This window comes from Eubalaena glacialis, chromosome 18 (genome assembly GCF_028564815.1).
Source record: "Eubalaena glacialis isolate mEubGla1 chromosome 18, mEubGla1.1.hap2.+ XY, whole genome shotgun sequence".
NCBI lineage: Eukaryota > Metazoa > Chordata > Mammalia > Artiodactyla > Balaenidae > Eubalaena > Eubalaena glacialis.
Genome location: NC_083733.1, coordinates 33,844,002 through 33,871,947, shown reverse-complemented (window position 1 = coordinate 33,871,947; position 27,946 = coordinate 33,844,002). Strand labels below are relative to the sequence as shown.

Here is a 27,946-nt window from a genome sequence, read left to right as displayed (position 1 = left end):
ACCCTGCTGAGAGATTTTCTCTGCCGCATGGGGACACTCCCAGGGCCTGAAGCTCTGTGAGATCGCTTCCCCACAGATTCCCAGGACCCAGAGTCTGAAGGCTGAGCCCAGAGCAAGTCATCGACAGAGGTGATGGCACATAGTGTGTGGTGGAAGGGAGTGGGGGGGTGGTGAGGGCCTGGGCATTTGGGGAGGGGGCAGTGGATTGGGGTCAGTGCACGCATAAGCTTTGAAACGTCTTAGTTTGTACCATGAGTTTTGCTTCACCTGGGTTGGCATCTTTATAGCAATGTTCTGGGTCTGTCCTTGGTGGTAGCAGTGGGTTACCTACACGGGCCTGGGCTCGGGCCCCTGTGGGGAACCCGAATATAAGGGAATTAAAGACATGCCTTCTGGAGTTGCACTGCTTGGGTTCAAATCCTAGCTCTACCTCATCTACCTTGTACCCTTGTACAAGCCTCAGTTGTACTCAGGCCTCTCTGTGCCTCAGTTTCTTCACCTGTATAATGGGGCTGATCCTAGTACCCACTTCAGAGTGGTTGGGAGGGTTAATGAAAGCACTTAGAATAGTGCTTGGCACATTGTATGCGGTTAATAAATGTTAGCCATTGTTGAAAAGAGAGCTGCGGTAGCCTGAATCCAACCAGCATGTTAGGGCCCTCTCATATGGCCTCAGAGAGAATTGATTCCCTGATCCCTTGGGAGACATTGCTCCTAATATTAAGTCAAGCCTTTTAAAACTTCTTAAAGCAGGGATGAAGCATGGATGTGGGAGTCAGGGGCCTTGATTTAACTCCTGGCTGCTTCAAACCCTCTGTGGGACCTCGAGCCAGTTTCTTGCCTTCTCTGGGCCTCAGTTTGTACATCCATACAATGGGGAGCTTGCATTGGTAATGTCTGAGGGTAGAACTGTGGCCGTCTTGGTCTCAGGGTGGGGCTGACTTGCTCTCTCCACTGCTGCCTGCCTGCTTCCTGAGAAGTCCTGCACTGGACCTCATTCTCCTCCCCAGATTGTGAAATGTACACGCAGGACGCCTTCCAGGCACAGAGGAGCCAGCTGGTGGAGCTGCTGGTCTCGGGGTCCCTGGAGGGCTTTGAGAGCGTTCTGGACTGGCTGCTTTCCTGGGAAGTCCTCTCCTGGGAGGACTACGAGGGGCTCAGCCTCTTAGGCCAGCCTGTCTCCCACTTGGCCAGGCGCCTCCTGGACACTGTCTGGAATAAGGGTGCTTGGGGCTGTGAACTACTCACTGCGGCTGTGCAGGAGACCCAGGCTGACAGACAGCCCCCCGAGCTTCCCAGCTGCTGGGAGCCCCACTCAACCCACCCAGCCCGTGACCTGCAGAGTCACCGGCCAGCCATCGTCAGGAGACTCTACGGCCACGTGGAGGGCGTGCTGGACCTGACACAGGCGCGGGGTTTCATCAGCCAGTACGAATGTGATGAAATCAGGCGGCCCATCTTCACGTCATCCCAGCGGGTAAGGCTCTTCCCTCTTGGCTCATCAGAATTCAAAGGAAAAGCGTGCTTAGTTACCGAAACTGGTTTGTGAAGTCAGCCCTGTGGGGAGACATGGGTCGTGGTGCTTCCCCTTTAAGGGTAGCCAAGCAGGTAAAAGTTGCTCTGGATTTTTGGTATCATGCCACTTCTGATGAGAGGCGGTGTTATATGGTGGCGAGCATCTTGGATTCTGGAGTCAGGACGATGCAGGCTCAAGGCCTGTGACTTTAGGCTTCTCTATGGAAACTCACCATCCTTCATCTCTCCTGTCTCGGATTCCTCATCTGGGAAACACAGATGGGAGAATTCAATGAGGTGAGCTACGTAACTCTTAGAACGGTGTCTAGCACGTTGTAAGCACTCATTAACATTACCGTTGGCTACTATCAATTCTGTTATCAGTGATATTCTGTACTTGTACACTTTTAATGCTGTCTGCTTTAAATTAACAGCTCAACAGATGATAAAAATTCATTAAATTAAATCTGTGTTTAATAATGAATATAGCATTCTATGTACTAATATAGTTTAAATGCCCACATAGGATTTCTAATATGAAATTGCATTAGATCATAGACATTTGGAGTTGGGATAACTGCCTCTGAATGTGACATTCCACAAGAACAGAAGAGTGTCTTTTGGGTATTTTTGAAACTCTTTGTTTTATTTTCCCCCAAATAGTGAACCTCAGGCCTCCCGTGATGCAGACGGAACAGTCATTAACACCTCACTTTATGGATTGGGAAATTTGGGTCCCAGAAAAGTGGTTTGAAAAAGCTCACAGTAGTTCATGAGAGGGCCAGTGCTGGACACAGTGCTTTGACTAATTCATTCATCATTAATTTATTCATCCAGAATCTATTTTGATGCCTACTATGTGCCAGGCTCTGTCTTAAAGCTTATTGTGCTGAGAGCCTTGTACATAGTAGGCACTCAAGAAATACTTGTTGAAGAAATAATGAATTATTGAATGAATGAATGAATGAATTGGAATTACATTGCAGTGTTAGGATGGGCTGGGTTGGGGGACTTTCTAGTTACTGTTTTTGTCTATTTTTTAAAATATGTATTTGGTGTCCACGTGAGTTTAAGTCAGCCTGGTTGAGACTGATGGAATAAGTCTGTTCAAGGCTGTTTTAAAGTATTTATAGTATTTATGTTCAAGTATTTATAGAGCAGACATGTTCTGGTCCTCTCTCACTAGTGCACCTGAAACCTACAATTGTACCCTGAGCACTAGCTCCTTAAGCCTGGCCCTGGAGGGATTATAGAGACTCAATGAAATCACCTCTCATCCAAGTGATTTACATCTTTCAGAATTGTTTTTCCTATCCTTTATAGGGTTATGGCTCTTTTTTTCCCTCTCTTTTCAGTTATTCACTTTCAGTGGGTCCTGAGAGAGAAGCAGATTGGATGTGTATTCAACTGTTCATTTCACTACCCGATACTGTATTGACTTCTTTAAACGCATCTTGTTTATGGATGTTTTTCTGTCCTTTTATTGTGGTGGAAGAGAGATGCCCATGGTATTGTCGTAATCAGTAGAAACCTTTCCACACTTCTCCATCCGCCTTTCTGGAAAAATAATGACTTTTGCTTTCCCCACAGGCAAGAAGGCTTCTCGATCTTGCCACAGTGAAGGCGAATGGGTTGGCTGCCTTCCTTCTACAATGTGTTCAGGAATTACCTGTCCCGTTGGCCCTGCCTTTTGAAGGTATGTATGTGTTCTTCTCAGTTCATCAGAAAGGGAAAGAAAGACTTTCAGATTCGTGCTTAAGAGCAAAAACTCCAGCACGGGACTTGTCAGAATCCCACTTACTGGCTGTGCAAACCCCCCAAGACTCAGTTTCCTCATTTTAAGGGTAACATCACCACTGTCTCACTGGGCTATTGGGAGGATTAACAGGATTAATGTGTGTAGTATTAGGGCTTGCTTTTATTTCTTCCTGCACTGCAGAGGGATCACTGGAGCTACCTTGTCCTGAGAGCTAACACAGCTGTTCCTTACTAGCCATACTCTTGTATTGGAAAGATGTGGATACACTTTTTAATGGCTGGTATCTCTTGATCTCTGCAGTTTAGCTACTCATCATCAGAAACTCGGGAGCCAAATGGATTTAGATAATGTGATATCTCTCATTTCACATGGTCACCGACCCAGTTCAGGAATGGGAGAGGCTTGGATGGCACAGCTTGAACATCCTAGGCATCCTGCCAGGTACTTTATTTACGATGTCTGTCCTTGGCAACAAACTTGAGAAGTAGGTATTGTTTTTTCCACTTTACAGATGTGGAAACTGGGACAGGGAGATTGAGTGACAAGGTAGGGGAGGATGGATCTGGTTTTAGACCATCTGCACCTACACTTCCTCTTTTCCTGGGAGAAGAGCTTGTCGGTTGCAAAGAGAGGACGCAAGCCTGGTGTGTCTTATTCCCACATCACCGTCAGGAAAGCTCATCAGCACCCAGGGTCCCTGAACTGTGCATGGTGCTGACAGATGGATTTATCACCCTGGGCCCTGCCCTCTGGGCAGTGAGCATGCTTGTGGGAAGGATGTCGGAAGCCTGTGCTTGGAGCCTGGGTGTGCACCCTCTCACCTGAGAACAGAACACAGACGTCGGTTTGTGACAGGGGATGCTGCCCAGAGCATGGTACCTGGCTTGACCCTTGGTTAATGTTTAATGTTGATATCATCAAGCACAGCTGGCTCTTCATGCATTGTAACACCGTGCCATGGTGCCAGATTCCCCAGGGTGACGATTCCAAAAGTGATGATTGACATGTGTTTGTTTTTAAAATGAGAGATATTTTTTTTTCCTGGAGAATTTTGATGGCAGCTGGAAAACCTGCATTGGAAATCAGGGTATTGAGAAAATATATATATTTCGGTCTCCGTTCAGTGCTTCTAGTTTATCCAGATGGCATTAAGAACAATGACAGGGACTTCCCTGGTGGTCCAGTGGTTAAGACTCCACGCTCCCAATGCAGGGGACCTGGGTTTGATCCCTGGTCAGGGAACTAGGTGTCGCGTGCCGCAACTAAGAGCCTGCACGCTGCAACTAAAAGATCCCACATGCTGCAACTAAAGATCCCGCATGTGGCAACGAAGATCCCGCGTGCCGCAGCTAAGACCTGGCACAGCCAAACAAACAAGTAAGTAAGTAAATAAATAAATAAATATTAAAAAAAAAAAAAAGCAATGACAGTCATCAGCTTTGGGAACAGAACAGGAAGCACAATCACAGGACATGTCCTTTGGACGACCATAAATACAGCTTCAGTGAGCTCAGAGCGCTCTGTGAGAATTACCTGTTAGTCTTTGAGCTGAGAACAAATGGGTCAGTACCTGGTTGGGGGCAGTGAGGCTGTGATGCTCTGAGGTCCCACCGCCCTGGGGTTCTGGACCATCATTTCCCCATTTCCTATAAAAAGAACTAACCCCTGACACAGGGAGTGGTTTGCTCATGCTGGTATTAGGATGATAAAGGAAAGACAGCAGCCCTGTGGACACATCCTAGACATGAGAATTTTTATTGCAGAGGGTTGTATGAAGAGGATGGGGAAGTGGATGTTGATCAGGGAATCTTGTCCAAGTCCTTGACCTGGGCACCCCAGTGACCCTGACACCATCCAGTGCTGGGTCCACCCCCGTAATCCAGGATAATCTTCCCATCTCAAGGTCTTTAGTTTAAGCACATCTGTCTAGTCCCTTTTGCAAGTAAGTTAACATTCACAGATCCTGAGGATTAGGATGTGGGCACCTCGGAGGGGCCACTGTTGTGCTTATCACACCCAATAATAATAATGACAATCAACACCATTTTGTGAGAGTTAACCGTATGTCAGCATTCTTCTAAACTCTATTTTATCTCATTTCTTTCTAAAACAATCCTTCAAGGTGTGAATTGTCTCCAATTTTAGAGATAAGAATACTGAGGCCAGAAAGGATGAGAGGTTTGCCCAAGCTGATGGTGGACCAAGATTTCTTTTTTTTTTTTTTAAGATTTATTTATTTATTTATTTATTTATTTTTGGCTGCATCGGGTCTTAGTTGCGGCACGCGGGATCTTCGTTGAGGCATGCGGGATCTTTCGTTGTGGCACGTGGCCTTCTCTCTAGTTGTGGCGTGCGGGCTTTCTCTCTCTAGTTGTGGCGTGCGGGCTTTCTCTCTCTAGTTGTAGTGCGCAGGTTCCAGAGTGCGTGGGCTCTGTAGTTTGCCACACCCAGGCTCTCTGGTTGAGGTGCGCGAGCTCAGTAGTTGTGGCGCGGGCTTAGTTGCCCCGCCGCATGTGCAATCTTAGTTCCCTGACCAGGGGTCGAACCCGCGTTCCCCGCATTGGAAGGCAGATTCTTTACCACTGGACCACCCGGGAAGCCCCTGGCCCCAGATTTCAAACTTAGGTGTATCTGACTTCAGAAACCGGGCTCCTAAGCCCTTAAACCTTCTGTTTCCCTTTAGAAAGAACAACTGAGGCTGAGTGGTGAGGGGACTTGTCTGCAGCTCCTGAACCAATACGGTGGGACAGGCCTCAGAATGTGGGTCTTCTGACCCCAACCTGGTGTTCCTTCTAATCTTCTACAGCTCTTTCCAATGTCAGTAGTAATAATGGTGCTAGGCAATGTCTTTTGACCACTTTGTGTGGGACACTGAACAAAGAACTGACATGCATTGTCTTCATTGGGCCATGGTTTCTTACATGGGTCCCTCTCCATGTAAGGTAGGAACCACTGCTTCTCCCATTTCACAGGGGAGAAAACTGAGTCTTGGGAAGGTTACGTGACCAACCTCAAAGTCCATAGCTTGTGAGTGGAGAGCCAGGATGAGCACCGCCCATGTGTCACATCCCATTCCCCCAGGCAGCCCACCCTCTGGTCCGGTCCCATCTTCATCATGGTGCCACCTCATTTGTTTCTTCTTCTGTCTTCCAGATGCCGCCTGTAAGAGGTACATGTCCAAGCTGAGGACCACGGTATTGGCTCAGTCTCGCTTCCTGAGCACCTACGATGGGACAGAGAACCTTTGCTTGGAGGAAATATATACAGAGAATGCTCTAGAGATCCGGATGGAGGCGGACATGGCTGGACCTCTGCAGCAGAGCCCCGCCACCCTGGGCCTGGAGGAGCTTTTCAGCACCCACGGCCACCTCAACGAAGACGCGGACACTGTGCTGGTGGTGGGCGAGGCGGGCAGCGGCAAGAGCACGCTTCTGCAGCAAGTGCACCTGCTCTGGGCTTCAGGGAGGGCCTTCCAGGAATTTATCTTCGTCTTCCCATTCAGCTGCCGACAGCTGCAGTGCCTGGCGAAACCGCTGTCGGTGTGGACACTGCTCTTTGAACACTGCTGTTGGCCCGACCTTGGCCAGCAGGACGTCTTCCAGGTCCTCCTCGACCACCCCGAGCGCATCCTCTTAACCTTCGACGGCTTTGACGAGTTCAGGTTCAGGTTCGTGGATCGAGAACGTCACTGCTGTCCGACCGCCCCCACGTCTGTCCAGAGTCTGCTCTTCAACCTTCTGCAGGGCAACCTGCTAAAGAATGCCCGCAAGGTGTTGACCAGCCGTCCGGACGCGGTGTCGGCGAGCCTCAGGAAGCACGTACGCACGGAGCTCAGCCTCAAGGGCTTCTCGGAAGAGGGTATCGAACTGTACCTGAGGAAGCGCCACCGCGAGCCTGGGGTGGCCGACCGCCTCATCCGCCTGCTCAGAGCCACCTCGGCCCTGCACAGTCTGTGCCACCTGCCCGTCTTCTCCTGGATGGTGTCCAAATGCCACCAGGAACTGTTGCTGCAGGGCGGGGGGTCCCCGAAGACCACCACAGATATGTACCTGCTGATCCTGCAGCACTTTCTGCTGCGTGCCTCCCCGCCAGACTCAGCGGCCCATGCTCTGGGAGCTGGCCTGCTTCGGGGCCGGTTCCTCACCCTCCTGCACCTCGGCCGCCTGGCTCTGTGGGGCCTGGGCACGTGCTGCTATGTGTTTTCCACCAAGCAGCTGCAGGCAGCACACGTCGAGAGTGAGGACGTTTCTCTTGGCTTCCTGGTGCGTGCCAAGAGGGTCGTGCCTGGGAGTACAGCCCCCGTGGAATTCCTGCACATCACTTTCCAGTGCTTCTTTGCTGCATTCTACCTCGCTCTCAGTGCCGACACGCCGCCATCCTCGCTCAGACACCTCTTCAACGGTCACGGGCCTGGCTGCTCGCCGCTGGCCAGGGTGCTGCCCAAACTGCGCATGCGGGGTTCCGGGTGCAAAGAAGGCAGCGTGGCCGCGTTGCTGCAGGGGGCTGAGCCGCACAACCTCCAGATCACAGCGGCCTTCCTGGCGGGGCTGTTGTCCCAGGAGCACCGGGGCCTGCTGGCCGAGTGCCAGGTGTCTGAGAAGGCCCTGCTCTGCCGCCAGGCCTGCACCCGGCGGTGTCTGGCCCGCAGCCTCCGCGAGCACTTTCGCTCCATCCCACCAGCCGTGCCGGGCGAGGCCAAGAGCGTGCATGCCATGCCCAGCTTCATCTGGCTCGTCCGGAGCCTGTATGAGATGCAGGAGGAGCGGCTGGCGCGGGAGGCTGTGCGTAGGCTGGACGTCGGGCATCTCAAGCTGACATTCTGCAGCGTGGGCCCGGCCGAGTGTGCTGCCCTGGCCTTTGTGCTGCGGCACCTCCGGCAGCCTGTGGCCCTGCAGCTGGACCACAACTCTGTGGGCGACATTGGCGTGGAGCAGCTGCTGCCTTGCCTCGGCATCTGCAAGGCTCTTTAGTGAGTGTTGCTGGGAGATGCTGGCTGGGCACGGGGGGAATGCCACCATCGGGGTGCAGGTAGGGGAGCCCCGTGCTGGGAGCCAGCAGTCCAGGCCCAGCCCCAGGCCCTGCCACCCCTTTGGTGCAACCCCAGCCGAGTCCCCTCCCCAGTCTGGGCCTTAGTTTCGACTTATGATAGCGATAGCGGTGATTCATGAAATGGTCCATGTGCCAGGCACTGTGTTACGCTCTTCCCAGAGATTCCTCCTTTAATCCCCATGACCACCCTGGGCTGTAGGCAGGGACATTATTTTCCCCATTATCCTCAATTAGAGGCTCCGAGAAACGAGGTGACTTGTCCAGGGTCAAATAGGAGATGGCAGAGCTAGGATTCACAAATCACATCTTTCTGGTTACCAGTCTCTGCTCTCCACAAGCAACCTGTGTATGGACGGGCTTCAGAGGCACCATGGCAACCTTTAAATCACAGGCAAAGTTGGGTGTAATATGCGTTTGTATTAGGAACCACCTCCAAATCAAAGGTGACTTGCACCCCATGAGAGATTTTATTTTATTTTATTTTTAAATATTTATTTATTTATTTATTTTTAATGGACATATAGTTGATTTACAATAGTGTATCAGTTTCAGGTGTACAGCAAAGTGTTTCAGTTATACACATATAAGTCTATATCTATATATTTTTTCTATTCTTTTCCATTGTAGATTGTTACAAGATATTGAATATAGTTCCCTGTGGTATTCAGTAAATCCTTGTTGTTTACCTATTTTATATATGGTAGGGTACATCTGTTAATCCCATAGTCCCATGAGAGTCTTTAAAATCCCAATGAGATGGAAATTTCGAGACCCAAGAGATAGAAAGTGGCCACAGAGTTTCACCTGCTTTTTTATTCCTTATGTAGTGCAGAGATTTTGGCCTGGCCCTTACTCTCAGCCCCTGTCTGAAGGTGTGAGCTTTCCCACGTTTCTGCCCCAGCCCCCGTGGGCCTCTCTTCACATCTTGGGCCAGATGAGGGCAGAGGGTGTGCCCAGGTCAGGTGGCCTGCATGCTGCAGGCTCCCCAACTTCCCTTCCAGCCTTGAAAGGTGATTCCTGCTCCCTGCTTTAAACCTCTGAGAAAGCAGAAGTTATAGCTTTAACTTGAAATTGACTCACAGCCTCTCCAGGGCTTTTGGTCTACCCCAGGTGACCTTAGATTGACCCTGAGCAAAGAAGAAACCTCTCCTTGACTTTATTAGGGTGACCTACCTTCTCTGGGCCAAAGCAGAGAGATTTTTTTTCTGCATGGAGCCAAACACACGGATATCTACTAGAAACTGTGTGGTGGCCTTTGTTATCAGGACCATGGTCATAGATTTATAAATATAATGCAATAATAATGTAATATATAACATATCATAGAGAGTTAATATGTATATGATACATAGTTAATGTATGTGATAAACATGTATATATAGGGAGGAAGCTGATTTGGATGATTTGAGGAGAGTTTAATAAAGGGACAGCTTACAGAAGCTTGGGCAGGAGTTAGGAAGAGCAGGTAGAGATGGTGCAGGGTCCTGGGGCCGGTGACAGTGGGGATGGGGTAGGGACAGGGCTGTTGGCCTCCTTAGACCTGAAGGGGTGGGGGTGGGAGGAGTGGCTCTTGGCTGAGAAGAGCATGCGGAGAGGTCTTTCTGAAAGGACCGAGGCTGCAGCAGCCTGGAAGGGCGAGAGCTGGGGGTAAACCCTGGCCTTCCTCTCCTCCCCACTCTCGCCTTAACCGCAGGGAACTGGAGCAGGGTGTCTACGATGTAGTCCACGGGAATCAGCTCCCCACCAAGAGCCAGGCGGAGAAGGGGGAGAGTGGATCTGGCCGGGTAGACGGAAGATGGCAGCACAATACCCTAGTTCCCCAGGAAGGAGGAATCATGATATATTCACTCAGGAATTTCGAGACCTGTCTGTGGGAACTGTTCTCCTGATAGAAATATGAATGTGTGTTTTTCTGGATAGTGGACCTCCAGAGTAGTTCTCCAAAGGGTCCTTGAACCCCAAGGGGTCAAGAACCTCTGGTCTGGATGATCCTCATAGATGGATCCCTAGAATGAGTGGCTCCCCTTCTCCTGGGCTGGGAAGGCCCACGTGACCGCCGCAGTGTGTGGAGGGGCTGGGTGGGGGCTGGGGCCCTGCCTCGATTTTCAGAGAAAGACCAGGATGGTCTGGTTCTAACGCTCAGACCGGAGTGTGCAAAGGGACTTGTGGAAATGCAGATTCTTGGGCCTGTTCCCAGTGGTTTCCATTCTGTAGGTCTGAGGTGGGGGCCCCGGAATGTAGGTTTTTAACCCAGTGATTCTGCTACAAGCGGTTCAGAGGCCACACTGTGAAGACTGCTGCTCTGTGGGAACCAGCTTGATTTTCCATTAACAGTGAAAGTCCCTGACCAAGTTCCACCGAGCTTTACCCTACACACACTTGAGTATTGAAACTGCCATTGCTACGGGGGAGGGGCAGAAACCATGAGGTTGCTGCGTGGGCATTTCCTGTGTGTGAGAGAGACAGAGACAGACAGAGACAGAGACAGATAGTGAATGAGGGAGCGGGGCAGAGGGACAGAGGGAAAGAGACAGAGACAGGGAGGGCGGGAGGGAAGTGGGGAAGGGAGGGAAGGGGGGAAGAGAGAGAAAGGAAAAGAGAGAGAGAGGTTTCTCTCCCACAGTGCCAAGCTGCATCTCTCCCACTTGAAGCTGTTTCCATGCCAACCGAAATCCTCAGGCTTCAAGAAGCCCCATACACAAAGTGCCCCAATGCGTGTAGGTTTCTTTAGACCCTGATTCTGACTCTAGGGCGATGGCTTTCGAAGTTTTTTGACTCTGACCCACAGTGAGAGAGGGTGTGAGCAGGCACACGGGCGTGTCAAATTGAAATTTCACAAAATGACCTATTTACCGCGATACACTCTGCTCTCTTTTTCCTTTCTCTTCTTTTTCCAATTTAAAAATGCTGCTCCAAACCTTCTGAGTTGATTTTGTGATGCACCAATGCATGAATCTGACGTTAGAGCCCAGAGCAGGCCGGAAGGGAGAGGCTGTACAACGGCATCGTTTAGAGTGGGCTTTGGAGCCAGAAAACCTAGGCCGCAATCCTTTAGGTGCTGTGCAACCTTAGTGAAGTCGCTTCACTTGCTGGGCCTCAGTTTCCTTCTCTCTGGTGGACATCATAATAGTACCTACTTCATTAAAGATTAAAGAAGAAAAGAAAATAAACAGAAACAAAAATAAAGATTAAAGAAGATTAAATATTGTTACTATTGGGAAGTGCTCCATACGTGCGAGCGATCATATTACAGGTAGCTTTTACTATGTGCCAGGTGCACACAGGGCTTTATGTGCACTATCTCTTTTTTTTGTTTGTTTTTGTTTTTGTTTTTTTTTAAACATCTTTATTGGAGTATAATTGCTTTACAATGGTGTGTTAGTTTCTGCTGTATAACATAGTGAATCAGTTATACATATACATATGTTCCCATATCTCTTCCCTCTTGCATCTCTCTCCCTCCCACCCTCCCTATCCCACCCCTCTAGGTGGTCACAAAGCACCGAGCTGATCTCCCTGTGCTATGCGGCTGCTTCCCACTAGCTATCTATTTTACATTTGGTAGTGTATATATGTCCATGCCACTCTCTCACCCTGTCACATCTTACCCCTCCCCCTCTCCATATCCTCAAGTCCATTCTCTAGTAGGTCTCTGTCTTTATTCCCGTCTTGCCACTAGGTTCTTCATGACCTTTTTTTTTTTTTTTCCTTAGATTCCATATATATGTGTTAGCATACTGTATTTGTTTTTCTCTTTCTGACTTACTTCACTCTGTATGACAGACTCTAACTCCATCCACCTCACTACAAATACCTCCATTTCATTTCTTTTTATGGCTGAGTAATATTCCATTGTATATATGTGCCACATCTTCTTTATCCATTCATCCGATGATGGACACTTAGGTTGCTTCCATGTCCTGGCTATTGTAAATAGAGCTGCAATGAACATTTTGGTACATGACTCTTTTTGAATTATGGTTTTCTCAGGGTATATGCCCAGTAGTGGGATTGCTGGGTCGTATGGTAGTTCTATTTTTAGTTTTTTAAGGAACCTCCATACTGTTCTCCATAGTGGCTGTATCAATTTACATTCCCACCAACAGTGCAAGAGTGTTCCCTTTCCTCCACACCCTCTCCAGCATTTATTGTTTCTAGATTTTTTGATGATGGCCATTCTGACTGGTATGAGATGATATCTCATTGTAGTTTTGATTTGCATTTCTCTAATCAAAAAGAATAAAATATCTAGGAATAAACCTACCTAAGGAGACAAAAGACCTATATGCAGAAAATTATAAGACACTGATGAAAGAAATTAAAGATGATACAAATAGATGGAGAGATATACCATGTTCTTGGATCGGAAGACTCAACATTGTGAAAATGACTCTACTACCCAAAGCAATCTACAGATTCAATGCAATCCCTATCAAACTACCACTGGCATTTTTCACAGAACTAGAACAAAAAATTTCACAATTTGTATGGAAACACAAAAGACCCCGAATAGCCAAAGCAATCTTGAGAACGAAAAATGGAGCTGGAGGAATCAGGCTCCCTGACTTCAGACTATATTACAAAGCTACAGTAATCAAGACAGTTTGGTACTGGCACAAAAACAGAAACATAGATCAATGGAAAAGGATAGAAAGCCCAGAGATAAACCCACGCACATATGGTCACCTTATCTTTTTTTTTTTTTTTAATTTATTTATTTATTTTTGACTGTGTTGGGTCTTCGTTTCTGTGCGAGGGCTTTCTCTAGTTGCGGCGAGTGGGGGCCACTCTTCATTGCAGTGCGCGGGCCTCTCACTATCGCAGCCTCTCTTGTTGTGGAGCACAGGCTCCAGACGCGCAGGCTCAGTAATTGTGGCTCACGGGCCTAGTTGCTCCACGGCATGTGGGATCTTCCCAGACCAGGGCTCGAACCCGTGTCCCCTGCATTGGCAGGCGGATTCTCAACCACTGCGCCACCAGGGAAGCCCTGGTCACCTTATCTTTGATAAAGGAGGCAAGCATATACAGTGGAGAAAAGACAGCCTCTTCAATAAGTGGTGCTGGGAAAACTGGACAGGTACATGTAAAAGTATGAAATTAGAACACTCCCTGACACCATACACAAAAATAAACTCAGAATGGATTAAAGACCTAAGTGTAAGGCCAGACACTATCAAACTCTTAGAGGAAAACATAGGCAGAACACTCTATGACATAAATCACAGCAAGATCCTTTTTGACCCAGGTCCTAGAGAAATGGAAATAAAAACACAAATAAACAAATGGGACCTAATGAAACTTAAAAGCTTTTGCACAACAAAGGAAACCATAAACAAGACCAAAAGACAACCCTCAGAATGGGAGAAAATATTTGCAAATGAAGCAACTGACAAAGGATTAATCTCCAAGATTTACAAGCCGCTCATGCAGCTCAATAACAAAAAAACAAACAACCCAATCCAAAAATGGGCAGAAGACCTAAATAGACATTTCTCCAAAGAAGATATACAGATTGCCAACAGACACATGAAAGTATGCTCAACATCATTAATCATTAGAGAAATGCAAATCAAAACTGCACTATCTCTTTAAATCCTCACCAGAGCCCAGTGAGGTCGGCATTACCATCCTTCCTTTTCTACAGATAAAGGGACGAGCAAATAGCTAGTAAGTGGCTGCCCGGATCAGAACTTCCTTTGAGGGACTCCAGAGAGCCTGAGGTGTTAACCTTTAAGTCAGGGCCTCCCAAGTTGGCCTGAAGATGCAGAATCATGGGCACAGTTATTAAAATACACAGATCCCTGAGCCCCTCCCCACACTTGCAGACTCACCAGCTCCAGGGGAGGGGCCCGAGAGTCTGTATTTATTTATTTAATTTTATTTATTTACTTATTTATTTTTGGCTGCCTTGGGTCTTTGTTGCTGTGCACGGGCTTTCTCTAGTTGCGGCGAGCGGGGCCTACTCTTCCTTGTGGTGCGCGGGCTTCTGGTTGCTGGGGCTTCTCTTGTTGTGGAGCACAGGCTCTAGGCGCACGGGCTTCAGTAGTTGTGGCTCGCGGGCTCTAGAGCGCAGGCTCAGTAGTTGTGGTGCACGGGCTTAGTTGCTCCGCGGCATGTGGGATCTTAGTTCCCTGACCAGGGATCGAACCCGTGTCCCCTGCATTAGCAGGCGGATTCTTAACCACTGTGCCACCAGGGAAGTCCCGAGAGTCAGTATTTTAGGGTCATTTTCAGATGACCTTGTGATCAGGTGAGTTTGGGGAACGCTTCCCCCAGAGGAGTGTCAGAAGGGACCTGCCAGGCAGGGGCTGGCTTGCAGGAGTGTTGACATTGGGTACTGGTTTCCAAAGTTTGGGCTGCTCTTGTCTAACTGGTCATCTACCTGCTCACCTGGACGGTGGTAACCACCGCAGCCCCCAGGGGTGGTCTGCCTAGCTCCCACGGCACCCTTCCCATGCATCTGCTCCTTTCCACCTCGGAACCTTCACGATGCTCATTTCTCTTTTACAGAGCTGGAAAAAGTGCCTCAGATTAGGTAGTGCCTTTCTGAGGATTCCAGGGTTCTTTAGCGTGGGCTCTGGGTCCCCACTTCCGAAGCCCCCCATCCTACAGAGTGAGTGACGTCAGCGCCCTGGCCAGGCATGGGGGAGTCTCCACTTTTCTGGGGTGCTCTTTCCTTGCGGCGTTTCCCAGAAGCACAAATGCTGGCACTTCTGGCTTGAGCAAAGGTCTCTTTTGGGGTTTTGTTCATTTTTTCCCCTCTCTCATTGGCTCCGTTTTCAAATTTATTTATTTTGTCTTTTTTTTAGCTTGAGAGATAACAACGTCTCAGACCGAGGCATCTGCAAGCTCATTGAACACGCCCTTCGCTGTGATCAGCTGCAGAAGTTAGCGTAAGTCAGGCTGGGCCGTGGACGTTTGGCCCCGTGTCCCCAGCCTCACTCCAGGCCATGCCGCCTGGGCAACAGCTGTGAGCAAGGGACAGGCTGGGACAGGGATGTTTGCGTGGCCGGAGGGCACAGGGGACTCCTGTCCTGAGGGACCCGGCTACCCGGGCTTTGGGTGGCCGCTGTCCGCTGTGCCTCATCTCATCTCCATGTCTCTTCTCTCTCGGAACTTTCCAGTCTTTTCAACAACAAATTGACCGACGGCTGTGCGCACTCCATGGCCAAGCTCCTTGCATGCAAGCAGAATTTCTTGGCTTTGAGGTGAGCCTGGGGCTTCCCTACCCCTGGAGACAGTGTCTCGTCCCCACAACTGAAACAGTTTGGTCTGGTCTCGGCTCATAATGGGCGCGTGATCTCCTCGCTGAATACAGGGGCAGTGTGTCGTTGTGAGCAGGGTTTCACTAATGCTGTGACCTCCCCAGCAAACTCTGGACCAACTCTGCTGAGGCTTTCTGCCCTTTGACCTTTATCTCCCAGGACTGAAGAGGGTTTCCAGGACCTTTTTCTTCCCTGTGTCTAAGAGTGTCACCAGCTCTCTGGGGTGCCCGAGTTCCCTGATGTGCATTGAGCACGTGCTTGGCAGGAGGCGGAATGCAGCCGTCACTTGTCACCACAGCGAGGCATCCAGTTGCCAAAAAGTTCTCAGAAGGTCCTTCCACTGCCTGGGGGGGTCCAGTCTGGGAAGTCTGCGTTTCTGCTGCTCCCGACCCTCTCGGCCTCAACTGGAGTCTCTCTCCCATCTGACACTGTTGTGTGGCCCCTCCAGCTAGTCCTTGGGTTGGCCTGGCTTCTCTTTCTCTCTGGGATATTCTTGCCTCCTGGATTTATGAGGCAGTAAAAGAAGACAAAGTGAGGAGTTGCCTCCATCCTTTCTTTCTACCTGCTGGGCTGGGTTTAGGGATAGGAGCTGCCATTTTGAAATTGTTGACTCAGTCTCAGGCAGGGCTGCTGAGGCCAACACCAGAGGTGTCATTCTGTACCAAGGACTCTCTTTTGCTGCTACCACCTGCTCCCCCCAACTCTGGAACCCGAGAGCAGCTGTGGCCAGAGCTGGGCTGGCCCAACCTCCAGGGAGGGCTGTAGGGTAGCAGAAAGGTGCTGCACCCAGAACTTGAGACCTGTGTTTTTGGTCAATATAGCATCATAGTCGAGAGCACAGGGCTCTGGAGCCAGACCAACCAAGGTTTGGATCCAGCATCCCGGAGATTTGAATCCTCATTAGCTGTGTGACCTTGGGTCAGCCCACTATCTCTGTGTCTCTGTTTTCCCTTCTATAAAATGGAGATAATGGTTATAGCTACCTCATAGGTTGTTGTGAAGATTAAGCGAGTTAACATACATCAAAGGCTGGCACAATATAGTGAGTGCTTTCTATAGGGAGCTTAGTGCCTGAAAGATGGTGGGTAAATCACGTAAGTTCTCAGCACGTTTATTCTGTTCATCCAGTCCTCCCAGGAAGGATTAAATGTGCAACACATTTACTGGGGAAAATGCCTATGAGGGAAAATTGGGGAAGGAAGCTGGGGGAGGCTGGGAGAGTTGGCCAACTGCAGTGCAGGTCTGACCCTGAGTGAGGGAGAGAGGGAAGGAAGGAGGGGTGGGAGGAAGCATCTTAGACCCCAGTGCAGATCGGGGAGAGGACAGAAGGCTGTTGGGGAGTCCTCCAGCCAGTGTGCCCGGCAGAGGAGTCTCAGGTCTCCCAGTCCTTGGCTGGGAGCAGCCCGTCGGAAACAGGCCTTGGTGCAGAGGGGACGTCGGACTTCCCAGCACGGCAGCTGGGGCCCTTCGTTACCCAGGAAGCTCAGAGGTCTGAGAGGCTGCCACACCCCTTCCGGAAGAGAATAATAATACCTGCCCTACAGGATTGTTGTCGGCCAGAGTGGCTTAAAGTGTATGAAAGTTCTTTGAAAGATGAAACGGTATTATTATTCCAGGAAGCCTCGAGCTGTGGGTGAGAGTTCTGGGCACCTCCCTGAAACTCTCTGAGGTGCCTGGATTTTGCTGAAACCCCCTCCTCGACCACTGCCTGAAGGCTTAGCAGGATCCCTTTCTTTCTTTCAGCCACCTGGGCCCGCCCCAGGCCCTTTCCAAACAGGTAGAGGCTACCGGGCAGCCACAATGAATCTGGGAAGGCTGCAGGGGGGAGGCGGGGTCTAGCGAGGAGAGAGTGGAACAGTGAGTCACCCTTGCTCCCTGGGGGAAGCCTCCTTCCCCTACGGCTGCCTGTTGTGGTTCCTGCACAAACCTGTCCCATCGCTTTGCAAAACAGGCCCTTCCACTCCTTTCCCTTTGCTGGTGGAAAATGAAGTCCACAGGAGACTTGAGGGAGCTCCCCCGGCGTGAATCACAGCACACACTGCGTCTGTCCAGCTGGAACTGGAAGGCTGGTTCCTGCATCCTGCAGAGAAGTCCTCAAAGCTGTCTCCCCTGTTTCTCTGTCCAGGCCGCACTTCCCCCGCCAGACCCTGGTCCCGGGGCACTAACGGTGCTCCCATCCTGCTCTCTTTCTCAGCCTCCTGTCTTTTCCTTCCAGGCTGGGGAACAACCACATCACGGCCGCGGGAGCCGAGGTGCTGGCCCAGGGGCTCAGAGCCAACACCTCCCTGCAGTTCCTGGGGTAGGTGGGATTCTGGGGCGGAGGGGCTTGTGGGGATTCAGGGGCAGGCGAAGCCAACTCTTCAGCCAAAAGGCCCCAGAGGCCGCCCAGGCTGCAGTGGGGAGGGCGAGGCAGGGAGAGCGTGGGTGGCCCTCGGCTGCCTCTGCCTTGCTTGGCACTCAATAAACAGGAAGTTCAGGATGTCAGGGTTGGGGGAGGGCAGAGCCCATGAGCGGTGGCAGGAAGTCCTCGAGGGTGCTAGGGCTGTGCTTCTCACCTTTGTCTATAGATTGGAACCACTTGGGAGCTCCTGAAGAATGCCACTGCCTGCCCCAGACTAATTAAATGAAATATCCAGATACAAGGTCCAGGAATCAGTAATTTTAAAAAGCTCCCCAGATGATGTGCAGCCTAGGGTGAGAGCCAAGGAAAAAGAAGGAAGTGGGGAAGTTTGGACACTGGACCCAGGATGGGAGGGGCTGCACCAAGTCTTGCAGAGCCCTTGCCGCCTGTAGGGTTATGCCAGGCCTGCCAGGGAGGGGAGAGGGGTCAGACGCAGGCGGGGAGGGCAGTCCTGCAGACCTCAGGGCCCCTGAGTGGGGCTTCCTCTGTTTGCTGGGCAGAGCGATACCCCCCAGTGTTGTACCTGTACAGTCCCCTGCAGCCCCTCTCCTGTCCTGTCTTCCCCTGGTGTAAACTAGGATCCATTTGATAAGAACTGGGGGCTTTAGAACCCAAGACTGTAGGAAGAGAGAATGACCTTAGGGCCGGGTGTTCCAACCCATTTTATAGGCAGGCAAGTTGCCCTCCGGCTCAGTTTGAGCCCTGAGTGGGACCGCGTTGCTGGAGACATCAGCACCTTTTCCAGGATGCATTAGTAGCAGCACAGAGTCTAGGAAAGGGTGGCCGCGGCCCCACCGAGTTCCTTCCTGCTTGAGATCACATCTTGCACATCGGGCGGGGGGGGGGGGGTTGTTTATCTTTCAACACGTTATTTATTAAGGTACCTGTCTGGGCCTGGCCCTGTGCTAAAATCCCAAACACTATCATATGATACAAATTGTTCTGTAGCTTGCATTTTGTTTTTCTTAACAGTATATTATAGGCATTTTTTTCATATGACATGATCTCATTTTTTAAAGAATAGCTGCTTAGTATTCTGGTGGATGTCGTGATGTGTTTAGCTGGTTGCATGTCGATGCACACTTTAGGTTGTTTGCAGGGTTTTTACTATTACAGTGTCACATCCCCAGAGCACAGAGCAGCGCTGGCACAGGGCCAGAGCTCAATAACTATTCACCTAATGAGTGAAAGTGCAGTGAGCATCTCAGGACCACTGTCTCTGCTCACGTGGGCACCTACAGGTCCAGCCTAACTTCCCACACGTAAAATGGCCAGGTCCCAAGGTATGAGCTGGGCTCCGCCTTTGAAAAGGGGTGTGTCCAAATTAGGGTGGGTCTGAGGAGTATGAGCCAAAAGGTGAAGAAGTTAGATGCTGTGAAGGGCCCGGGGACGTGAAGAAGGAGCAAGAGATGAAGAGCTGGCTTGTGGAAGAACAGTTAGCCTTGTTCTGGGTGGTCCCAGAGGTAGTTAGGGACTCATGGGTGGCGGTTAGCACCAGCACGTCTGACCTAATGTCAGGAAAAATATCACAACCATGAATTGGCATTGAGAATGAGTTTCTCGTCCCTGAGGGTGTACATTGGGTGGGCCTCTAACTATTTTGTAAGTCTGATTTAAAGAAGCTAAAAAACCTGAGTGAAGTTTGGCCATCCCTCCAAAAAATGGAGGCAAGTTCACTTTGCTGGGACCTAGGAGTCCCCCCTGAGGCCTTTCTGGGATTGGGTGGTCCTGCCTCTCTGATTGGGGCCACAGAGAGGAAAGGCACATGTCTAGAACACATGGCAGGTTCTCACTGACACTATCTGTTGACTCTGTTGTACTTTTCAGGTTCTGGGGCAACAAGGTGGGTGACAGGGGAGCCCAGGCCTTGGCTGAAGCCTTGGGTGATCACCAGAGCTTGAGGTGGCTCAGGTATGCCTCAGTGTTTGTCCTGAAATTGTCATGGGGGAGCCAACAGGAGGAGGGAGGAGCTTGGGCCAGTTCTGAAGATCTTTGAACTTCATTTTTAGCCCCTTATATTAGATAATTGGATGAGAAAGAAAAACCACTGGATTTGGAGTCAGGACACTTGAGTCTTTCTGGGTGACTTTGGGTCACTTCTCCTCTCAGGGGTCTTGATTCCCTATCTGTACACTGAAGGTCTTGGGCTAGATCAGATACACTTTAGCTCAAGGGCCAACTCCAGTCTGTTAGTGGGGGCTGCCCAGTACGCTATGTTGGGAAGGATTCTAAAGCTACTTCTGGGCTTAATGAAGAAGAGCACTGTAATCAATTAGTGATGTCTGACATGGAGCAGACTAGGACATGGGGCAATGTGTGCCATGCATTTTGCACTTCATGGGTTATCTTATCTCTGAGGTCCCTCCCTGCTCTGACACATTTTTCTTCCTTGATTACATCCAGCCTGGTGGGGAACAACATTGGCAGTGTGGGCGCTCAAGCCTTAGCATTGATGTTGGAAAAGAACGTGGCCTTGGAAGAACTCTGGTGAGTTTAGGGGATTCATTGCTCTAGAGAAGCAGACAGCCTTTCTTCATTCTCTGGCCTCATCTGTGGAAGCCATTGTGTGTGTAAGACAAAGATGGATGACTGAATGATTGGGTGATTGTGTTTGTCTTTGTCCTGGGTGACATGAAGCTTATAGAGCCTGGCATATAGGTGCTAATTCTTTTCATTTAATTATATTGATTGGTTTGTTGGTTTGTTTACTGCCTCCCTGGGGCAGAGAACAGACTCTGGAATCCAGCCAGCTGACCTTCAAGGCCTGCTGTGATCTTAGGCAAGTTAAGTAACAATCTCTGAATCTTAGGTTTCTTACCTGTAAAATGAGAGTATGGATGCTTTCCACGATAAAACACTTTTGTAAGAATTAAATGAGGTAATGCTTGTGAGGAGCTTAGTACAGTGTCTGGAGTGTGTGTAAGCACTCCATGAATGTGAAATTGTAGTAGTGACAGTATTTCTATTACCCTTGCTGCTGCTCCAGTGACTGCTGTTTTGTCATTTCGAGGTGAATGTGAGTGCCTAAGAACACTGGATATTAAAGTCAGGGTCACGTGCAAGGTGGAGTGGAGTTTGGCGGAAGTTAAAAGATGAACCATGAATCATATTTATCCTGATTCCAAGCTTTCCATCCTTTAGCTGCCACTTGTCTAGCCTTCTTCTGACATATTCTGGGCAGTTCCAAATTATATCAGGGAGATAAAATGCTGAATGTTTGATTTTTCTGGGAAGCATAAAGGCACTGAAACCTATGAGCATGGCCACAAAATGAATATTGCCAAAGGGCCTTGGCAGGGCCCACTAGCAGGGCCCAGGGCTCACTAGCTCTGCCATTGTACCATTGAGTATATCCTGATTGGGTTCTACAGCTTGGAATTTCTTGTTAGAGGAGTGCCTCACTGTGAGTGTATCGGTTATGACTGCATTAGGCTGCAAGTGATGGAATGCCTTTATTTACAGTGGCTTAAACCTGCAAAGGATTGATGTTTTCATGTACATGCAGTTTGGAGGTAGGCAGCATAGGGCTGGTGTGGCAGCTACATGAGGCCAGCAGGGGTCTGGACTCTGTCTCTCTAATCCTTCACATCCTTAGTGTGTGGTTTCATCCTCATGGTTGGTTTCCTCATGGTCACAAGGTGGCTGCTGCAGCACCCACAGCACTCCTTCTGTATTCCAGGTTCAGTCTCTATATCCAGGAAGGGCAAAAGGCTGGGTCTCTCCCCGTTAAAGAACATTCCCAGAGGTTCCCATCTGTCAATTTCTCCTTATGTGTTGATGGCCATGTGGATGTCACTTGGCCAACCCTGGCTGCAGTGGAGAGTGGGAAATATAGTTTTCCACCAAGCACGTGGCTGCTCCAAATGACATTAGCCTTCCATTAATGAGAAAGAAAGGGAAAATGGGTATTGAGTCACTGGGACATGAGGGAACTTCTTATGTGAAGGAGCCCTGGGGCAAATTCTCTCCCAGAGATGTCCCAGGAATTGAGAACCCTCATACCCTGCTTGACCTGTTCTTACTTTATTGGTAAATATGGGTTTTCAGATGTTGCATATTCTTAATTGGGGGAGGGGCACATGCATTCATTTTTATTGGCGTCATCTTCCATAATAAATATTACCATATCAACTGGGTTTTCTCCCTTGTTCTTGCCAGCCTGGAGGAGAACCACGTCCAGGATGAAGGTGTGTGCTGTCTCGCGAAAGGACTTGAGAAAAATTCAAGTTTGAAAGTCCTGAAGTAAGGAACCTGTAAGCAGGAGCTGGGACAGTAATGACTGGCCTTGGGAGGGGGTGTTTGTTTCTGAATCAGAGATCTGGGAGGCTTCCCAGCCTGGCTAACTCACAGGAGGTGGCCCGGTAGAAAACTGCTGGTTTTTCTGTGTTCCCCCAATCCCAGGCAGGGATTCCAGTGTACATTGTTTACTTGGGAGGTAGTCCCCACAAACACTGGTGAGAGGGTAGTGAAATGAGGCCGGGGAGGAACACTAACCAAAAAAGGGTGTGTTATCAAGCCGGTTATCACTGGGGACCTCTGGGGTACAATCCTGTGGGCGAGAGGCAGCGGGGGTATTTATCCACCAGCTGCTGTCCTTCTCATATTGAAGTGTGCTTGTGGGGATATTTGTTTTCTGGCACATCTGGCTTGCCCCGAACATGGCTGAGCATGCTCCTGGGGTCAGCAGAAAGGCCTCAGGCAGAGAATGGGGGTCTTCCCGGCAAAGAGCCCTCAGAGGTAGAGGTGAGAGCTGAGGGAATATGGGCGGGTTGCCCACAGCATCTGCTATGGTGGCTTACAGGCCGGGCCCTTCCCCCCGTCCAGGGGTCCTCTCTGACTCAGGCAGGAGAATTCTGATGGTCATCCGCAGTGGTTCCTCTTGGTGTGTTATGCAGGCAGGCATGCTTGCTTTTACTCATGTGTGCGTTCATCCATTTATGTATTGATGCAAGAAATGTTTCTGGAGCACCCGGTCCGTGCCAGGCTCTGTTTGAGGCACTGAGGATAGAGTGGTAAAAAGGCCCCTGCTCACATAGCTCTTAAATTTGAATAGGAGAGACAGATGATGAACAAGTAAACAAATGAGACCATTTCTGTTAGTAATAAGTGCTCTCAAGAGAATTCCCGAGAGAGATGACAGGGAGTGACTGGAGAGGGTAGGGGAGTTGCTGCTGGGTAAGGCCTCTCTAAGAAGGTGACATCTGAGTTGAAACCTGAATAACAAGAAGGTTCCCGCCATGCTGCGGTCTTAGGGACGTGCATTCCAGGTGGGCAGAACAGCAAGTGCAAAGGCCCTGTGGCAGAAATGAGCTTGGTGGTTTTGAGAACAGAAGGAGGGCCTGTGAGCTTGGACTGTAGTGGATGGTGGAGTGGGAGGAGCTGGCCACAGCAGCCTCAGAGCCCTGGGAAAGATTCGGGAGTTTATTCTAAGGACATTGAGAAGCCTTCAGAGGGTTTTAATGAGGGCAGTCATGTGATCTGATTTATATCATCCAAAGATCGTGCTTATTGCTTTGTGCAGAACAGGTGGAAGGAGGGTAAGATGGAAGCAGGGAGACCAGCCAGGAGGCTCTTGCACCCTTCCAGGCGAGAGATGGAAAGTAGAGCAGGCTGAGAGCAGTGGAGGAAGCTGGTGAAAGGGGATGGGAGCTCGTGGAGGTCCTGCGGGTCCAGAGCTGGAGGGCTGGGCAGCGGTGGTGTTGCCGGGGAAGTGATCGGGGGACCACTAGAGGTGCACTCGGTGGTCAGGGACCCATGCCACAAGGAGAGGGATGGTGGATATGAGCAGGAGCCCAGCCAGTGGTCACCACAGGCTTGTGGAACGGTGCTCTCTGAGGCTGGCGCCACACCAGCCATGGTGCCAAAGATCTCATTTCCCAGGGATGTCAGGGCACCAGCAGATGGCTCTTTTTGCTAGAGGAGACTGGCCTCTGCCCTGGCAAGCGTGGCCCGGGGAAAACACTCACCTTCTGAGACCAGCAGACAGCTGCAGCTGGGAGAACGTCTGCTTTGCTGCCAACCCGCCATCCACTCTGGCAACGCTTGTGTTGCTTCACAGGGGCTAGGAAGTTGCCAAATGTTTGGGGAAAACACTTCCACTCGTCACATGGGTGAATCTCGGGCTCGGAGGCCCTGGTGAAGCTTGGGTTTGTCCGCGCTGGGATCCCAGGCTTTGCACACAGCTCTTGGCAATACCTGGTTTATTATCGACCATGTGTGGATGAGGCGCATTTGTCCTCCCTCATTGTCACAGACTTACCCCACTCGAACCCCACAGATGCCAGGCAATGGGAGCAGCCGATGTCCCACGCTGCTCTGTCGAGAGTCTTATAATTCAGCACCACTGAACTGTATCCTCCTCCACTGTTTCCCCATAAAAATCGAGCTTCTCACATATCTTAAAAAAGAAAAGCAAAGCTTATATCCTTCTTCTTCCAGACGTGGTCTGTGCCAAGCCTTGGTTAAGACTGCAGGCTCTGGAGCCTGACAGCTGGGGTTTGGGCCCCAACTCCACCGTTACCAGCCGTTCCTGCTTGGATTTGTGCCTCAGTTGCCTCAAGTATAAATGGGGTAAAAACTGAACCCTCCGCATAGGGGTCTGAGCGTGAGTCCAGGTGATATAGGTTATGAAGTGGCGCATAGTAAGAGCTCTAAAATTATTGGCTGCTGTTATTTTTAACACTGCCTTAGGGTCAGCTTCTCAGAAGTTCCTGAAATTGTTGAGGGGGAAGCCAGGTAGTGGAGATTATCTAGAAGGCCAGCTGTGAGCAAAAGAGCAGTGTGGGGACCACTTGGCTCTCCCCCTGCTGTCCCTGACTGTATGCCATCTTCCCTCCCCATTTCCAACCTCATATTTTCTTTAGTCTGTGTCCTTGTGCCCCCAAGGCCCTTAAATGACAATATTACTGTTCATCGATTATTTTCTATCACTTAAGTACAGTGCCCAGTGCTTTAGAATATGCCATTCTTTGTTTAATTCTTGGACTCCATGAGGTGGGTACTCTTCTAGGTCCTTTTTACAGATGAGGAAATTGGGACTCATTTGCTTGAGATCAAAAAGGGAGTAGCGTTAAGGTGGATTTGAACCCAGGAAGTCTGGCACTAAAATGCACTTTCTTAACCACCATGCTCCTTCCTAAGGGAGCAGCTACTTAATACTCATCTGGTGAATGGAAGAGAGAGGGGTGCATTTCACTTTGGGCACTGAGCCTTTGCGGATGAGCTCATTGGGAATCTCAGGCAGGAGAGGGACATGCTGAGGGGGCAGGTGGGCTTCAGGAGGCTGGCTGGCTCCCAAAGCCTCCTTTAATTAAACAGGCTCAAGTAGAGAAGCAAGCATCCTCAAAGCTCACCATTCCATCTTCCTCTCCAGGTTGTCTAACAATCGCATCACCTCCCTTGGGGCAGAAGCCCTCCTGCAGGCCCTTGAAAAGAATGACACCATCCTGGAAGTCTGGTAAGGCCCCTGGGCAGGCCTCTTTAACCTCCCTCAGTTTTCCAATCTATAAATTGGGGTGAAGGGAGAGAGAAACTTGAGAATTTCTAAGATCCCTTATGACCCTGACATTTAGTCCCATTCTACATGTGATGGATCTGGTTCCCTGGGAAAGATGTCTTCATGTTTCTAAGCTGGGACCAACTCTCTCACTTTTAAATCGTGAGCGTTTATTCAGGAATGTCTCTGTTCTAGGCAATCGTGTGGGATTTGGGGTGTGGTTGAAGAGGGAAACAGAGAAAAGAACTCAGCTCCTGCCTTCCCTGGGTGTTACATCTGCCTTCACAGGTCAAAGCTGTTAAATTAGACCCTCTGCAGTTCTGGGCGGCTGTTACACAGGATGGGAACTGTTGGCCGGTGTTTCCAAGTCTTTATACGTAATGAAAAGCCATGTTCCTTTACGTATTTGAAAAGAGCAGGGCATCACAACTTCAAAGATTTCTCCTTCTTCTTTCCAGGGATCTATTTATCACTCAGATTATAGGTAGAAAGATTTCCCCTGATTTAACATGTTATGAGTGAATGACACTATATATGTTTCACGCACTGGGCTAGAAACCAATATTTTAAAATGAGGACATTCCCTATAAAATTTCTCAAAATTTCTCAGGGGTTTCTCAAAAAAAGCTGGCCACTCTGGAACTCCATTTAGAATGCCAGTAATTAAGCAGAGTAGAGGACAGGCTGACCCCACTCAGCTGGGCAAACCGGTTCAGGCTGACCCTAAACCCCACTACGCCGACTGGCTTGGACCAGGCCCCTTTGGCTGCTGTATATTACATGCCTCATCCCTGAAAGCTCATGAACCCTGCTTTACATATGCAGATTTGTCCCTCCCTCAAAAAGCACATCAAGGCAGTAGCAACTGTAGCTATCAAATGATGAAGTTAAAAATAAAGACTTGTAAAAATCTGTCCTGCGATGGAGAGATTTTTCCTTTCTGTGTGATTGTGTAATCCCTGTAGCCTGTGAGGTCCTCGGGTCCTGGGTAGAGCGTGGGCTTTATTTTTTTCTTAAACCATTGCACAGTTCTGAGAAATGTCACATTCTGTGTCCAGGGGGAGCAAGCTAGCATCAGGTTGATATTTTAAGGGTTCTGATGTTATTGGCAGAGCTTGGGAGGACATTGGGACTTGCTCATTGCATTCTTGACAGATTCTGCTGTTGCCTTAAAAAGAATGGCCAGCCTTGGGAGTCAGGGCTGGCTGGGCCCAGTGTGGACTCTGCAGAGCCATGGAGGCTTGTTAAATCGTGCACAGTGATTCATGAGCCATCCTGGCTGACAGAAGGTAAAACCTGCATAGACTTCTCTCCCAGGAGAGCTGCAGCTGGGCCGGAGGGCCAGGCCATCCAGGCATGGGTTCATAAAGCGGCAGCTTCCCGGTTGAAAACACTGCTCTGGTCCTGTTCTTACTCAAACCTCTCTTTGCTTTATCCCCTTCAGGCTCCGAGGAAACACTTTCTCTCCGGAGGAAATTGAGAAGCTCAGCCACAGGGACACCAGACTCTTGCTTTGATGTCTCTAGGTCAACGTTCATCTCGGTTTGTTTGGGAGCAGGCCGTGGGTTTGGATCCCAGAAATGGGATGACATCTGACAGCAGTCCACACCTGGTCCTGCCCAGGGCCAACCCAATAGGTCACCTTTGTTCTGGCAGAGGAAGGCGCATCAGGGCCCTGCAGAGCAGACTTTCCCAAAGCCTATTTTTCCTGTCAATTTCTTCCCAAGATTCAATCCTGGGATGTAGAAGAGGGGCAGCCCCCCTCTACATGATGGGGCTGGTCTCCGGCCAACCTGACACGGGTCAGTGGAGCCACGGATGCCACTGCGTGCTTATTGGTGCAGAGGGCTCCACGTGAGAGGGGTATTCAGGAAGCAACTTTCTGCTGTGTCTCAACTCATGGTCCCCCATTAGGTTGTTCTCTACGTCTGGTTCTTCCACTCATCCTGGACCCCTGTACATGGCACTTCCTCTGTGGTTGAGGATTCAGAATACTGGCGTTCTCATCTTTGCTCCTTCCGTTACACCCCAGCCCTCCTCCCGCCCTGCCATCCCCCTCAACACCCCACACATCCTGGATGGGAAGGGCTTTAATTTACCCTGCTCTCCTTCTGGTACTTAAAGACATTTTTGAAAGGGGACACATGACAGCCATGTGTTCCTCAAGACATTCTAGATTTTCAAGAAAAATATGACCACACTACAGCTGGTAATCACATCTGGACCTTTATTTCCAGTGAAATCAATTACTCTTCAGTTAAACCTTTGGAAACCACTCCCCATCCAAATGCAGCTTTTTAAAATTAATCTGGGCCAGAATTTTGAACAGCCCCACTCTGATGCCTGTGAACTGAACTCTGGCAGCGGACTTCCAAAATATATTCATAAGAGATGGTTCAGTTTTATTTGTGCCAGAATGCTGTAGGATATAAAGTTATGGATCAAAAGTTTACAGGGCAAAA

The 27,946-nt window shown here is 49.7% G+C and overlaps 1 protein-coding gene across 2 annotated transcripts; it reads left to right on the top strand.

Annotated features, from left to right (window-relative positions):
* The first annotated feature begins 1 nt into the window (after position 1).
* NOD2 (nucleotide binding oligomerization domain containing 2) lies at positions 2 to 27,946 on the top strand. Of its 2 annotated transcripts, XM_061172638.1 has the most exons (12): positions 2 to 129; positions 1,011 to 1,477; positions 3,106 to 3,211; positions 6,428 to 8,243; positions 15,133 to 15,216; positions 15,448 to 15,531; positions 17,804 to 17,887; positions 19,817 to 19,900; positions 20,393 to 20,476; positions 22,148 to 22,231; positions 25,362 to 25,445; positions 26,929 to 27,946. In XM_061172638.1, the coding sequence occupies exons 2-12, from the start codon at positions 1,019 to 1,021 to the stop codon at positions 26,999 to 27,001; spliced, it is 3,042 nt and encodes a 1,013-aa protein (XP_061028621.1). In that variant the 5' UTR covers positions 2 to 129; positions 1,011 to 1,018; the 3' UTR covers positions 27,002 to 27,946. The 2 variants fall into 2 exon arrangements, with proteins under 2 accessions (XP_061028621.1, XP_061028622.1); XM_061172639.1 differs by lacking the exon at positions 26,929 to 27,946 and having other exon boundaries at positions 22,148 to 22,242; positions 25,362 to 25,446.

Excerpts from the sequence above, each read along its gene's own strand:
- NOD2 (XM_061172638.1), top strand. The coding sequence starts at position 1,019 with ATGTACACGCAGGACGCCTTCCAGGCACAGAGGAGCCAGCTGGTGGAG. Across the intron at positions 8,244-15,132 it reads GGCATCTGCAAGGCTCTTTA|CTTGAGAGATAACAACGTCT; the intron begins GTGAGTGTTGCT and ends TCTTTTTTTTAG. Across the intron at positions 20,477-22,147 it reads GTGGCCTTGGAAGAACTCTG|CCTGGAGGAGAACCACGTCC; the intron begins GTGAGTTTAGGG and ends TGTTCTTGCCAG.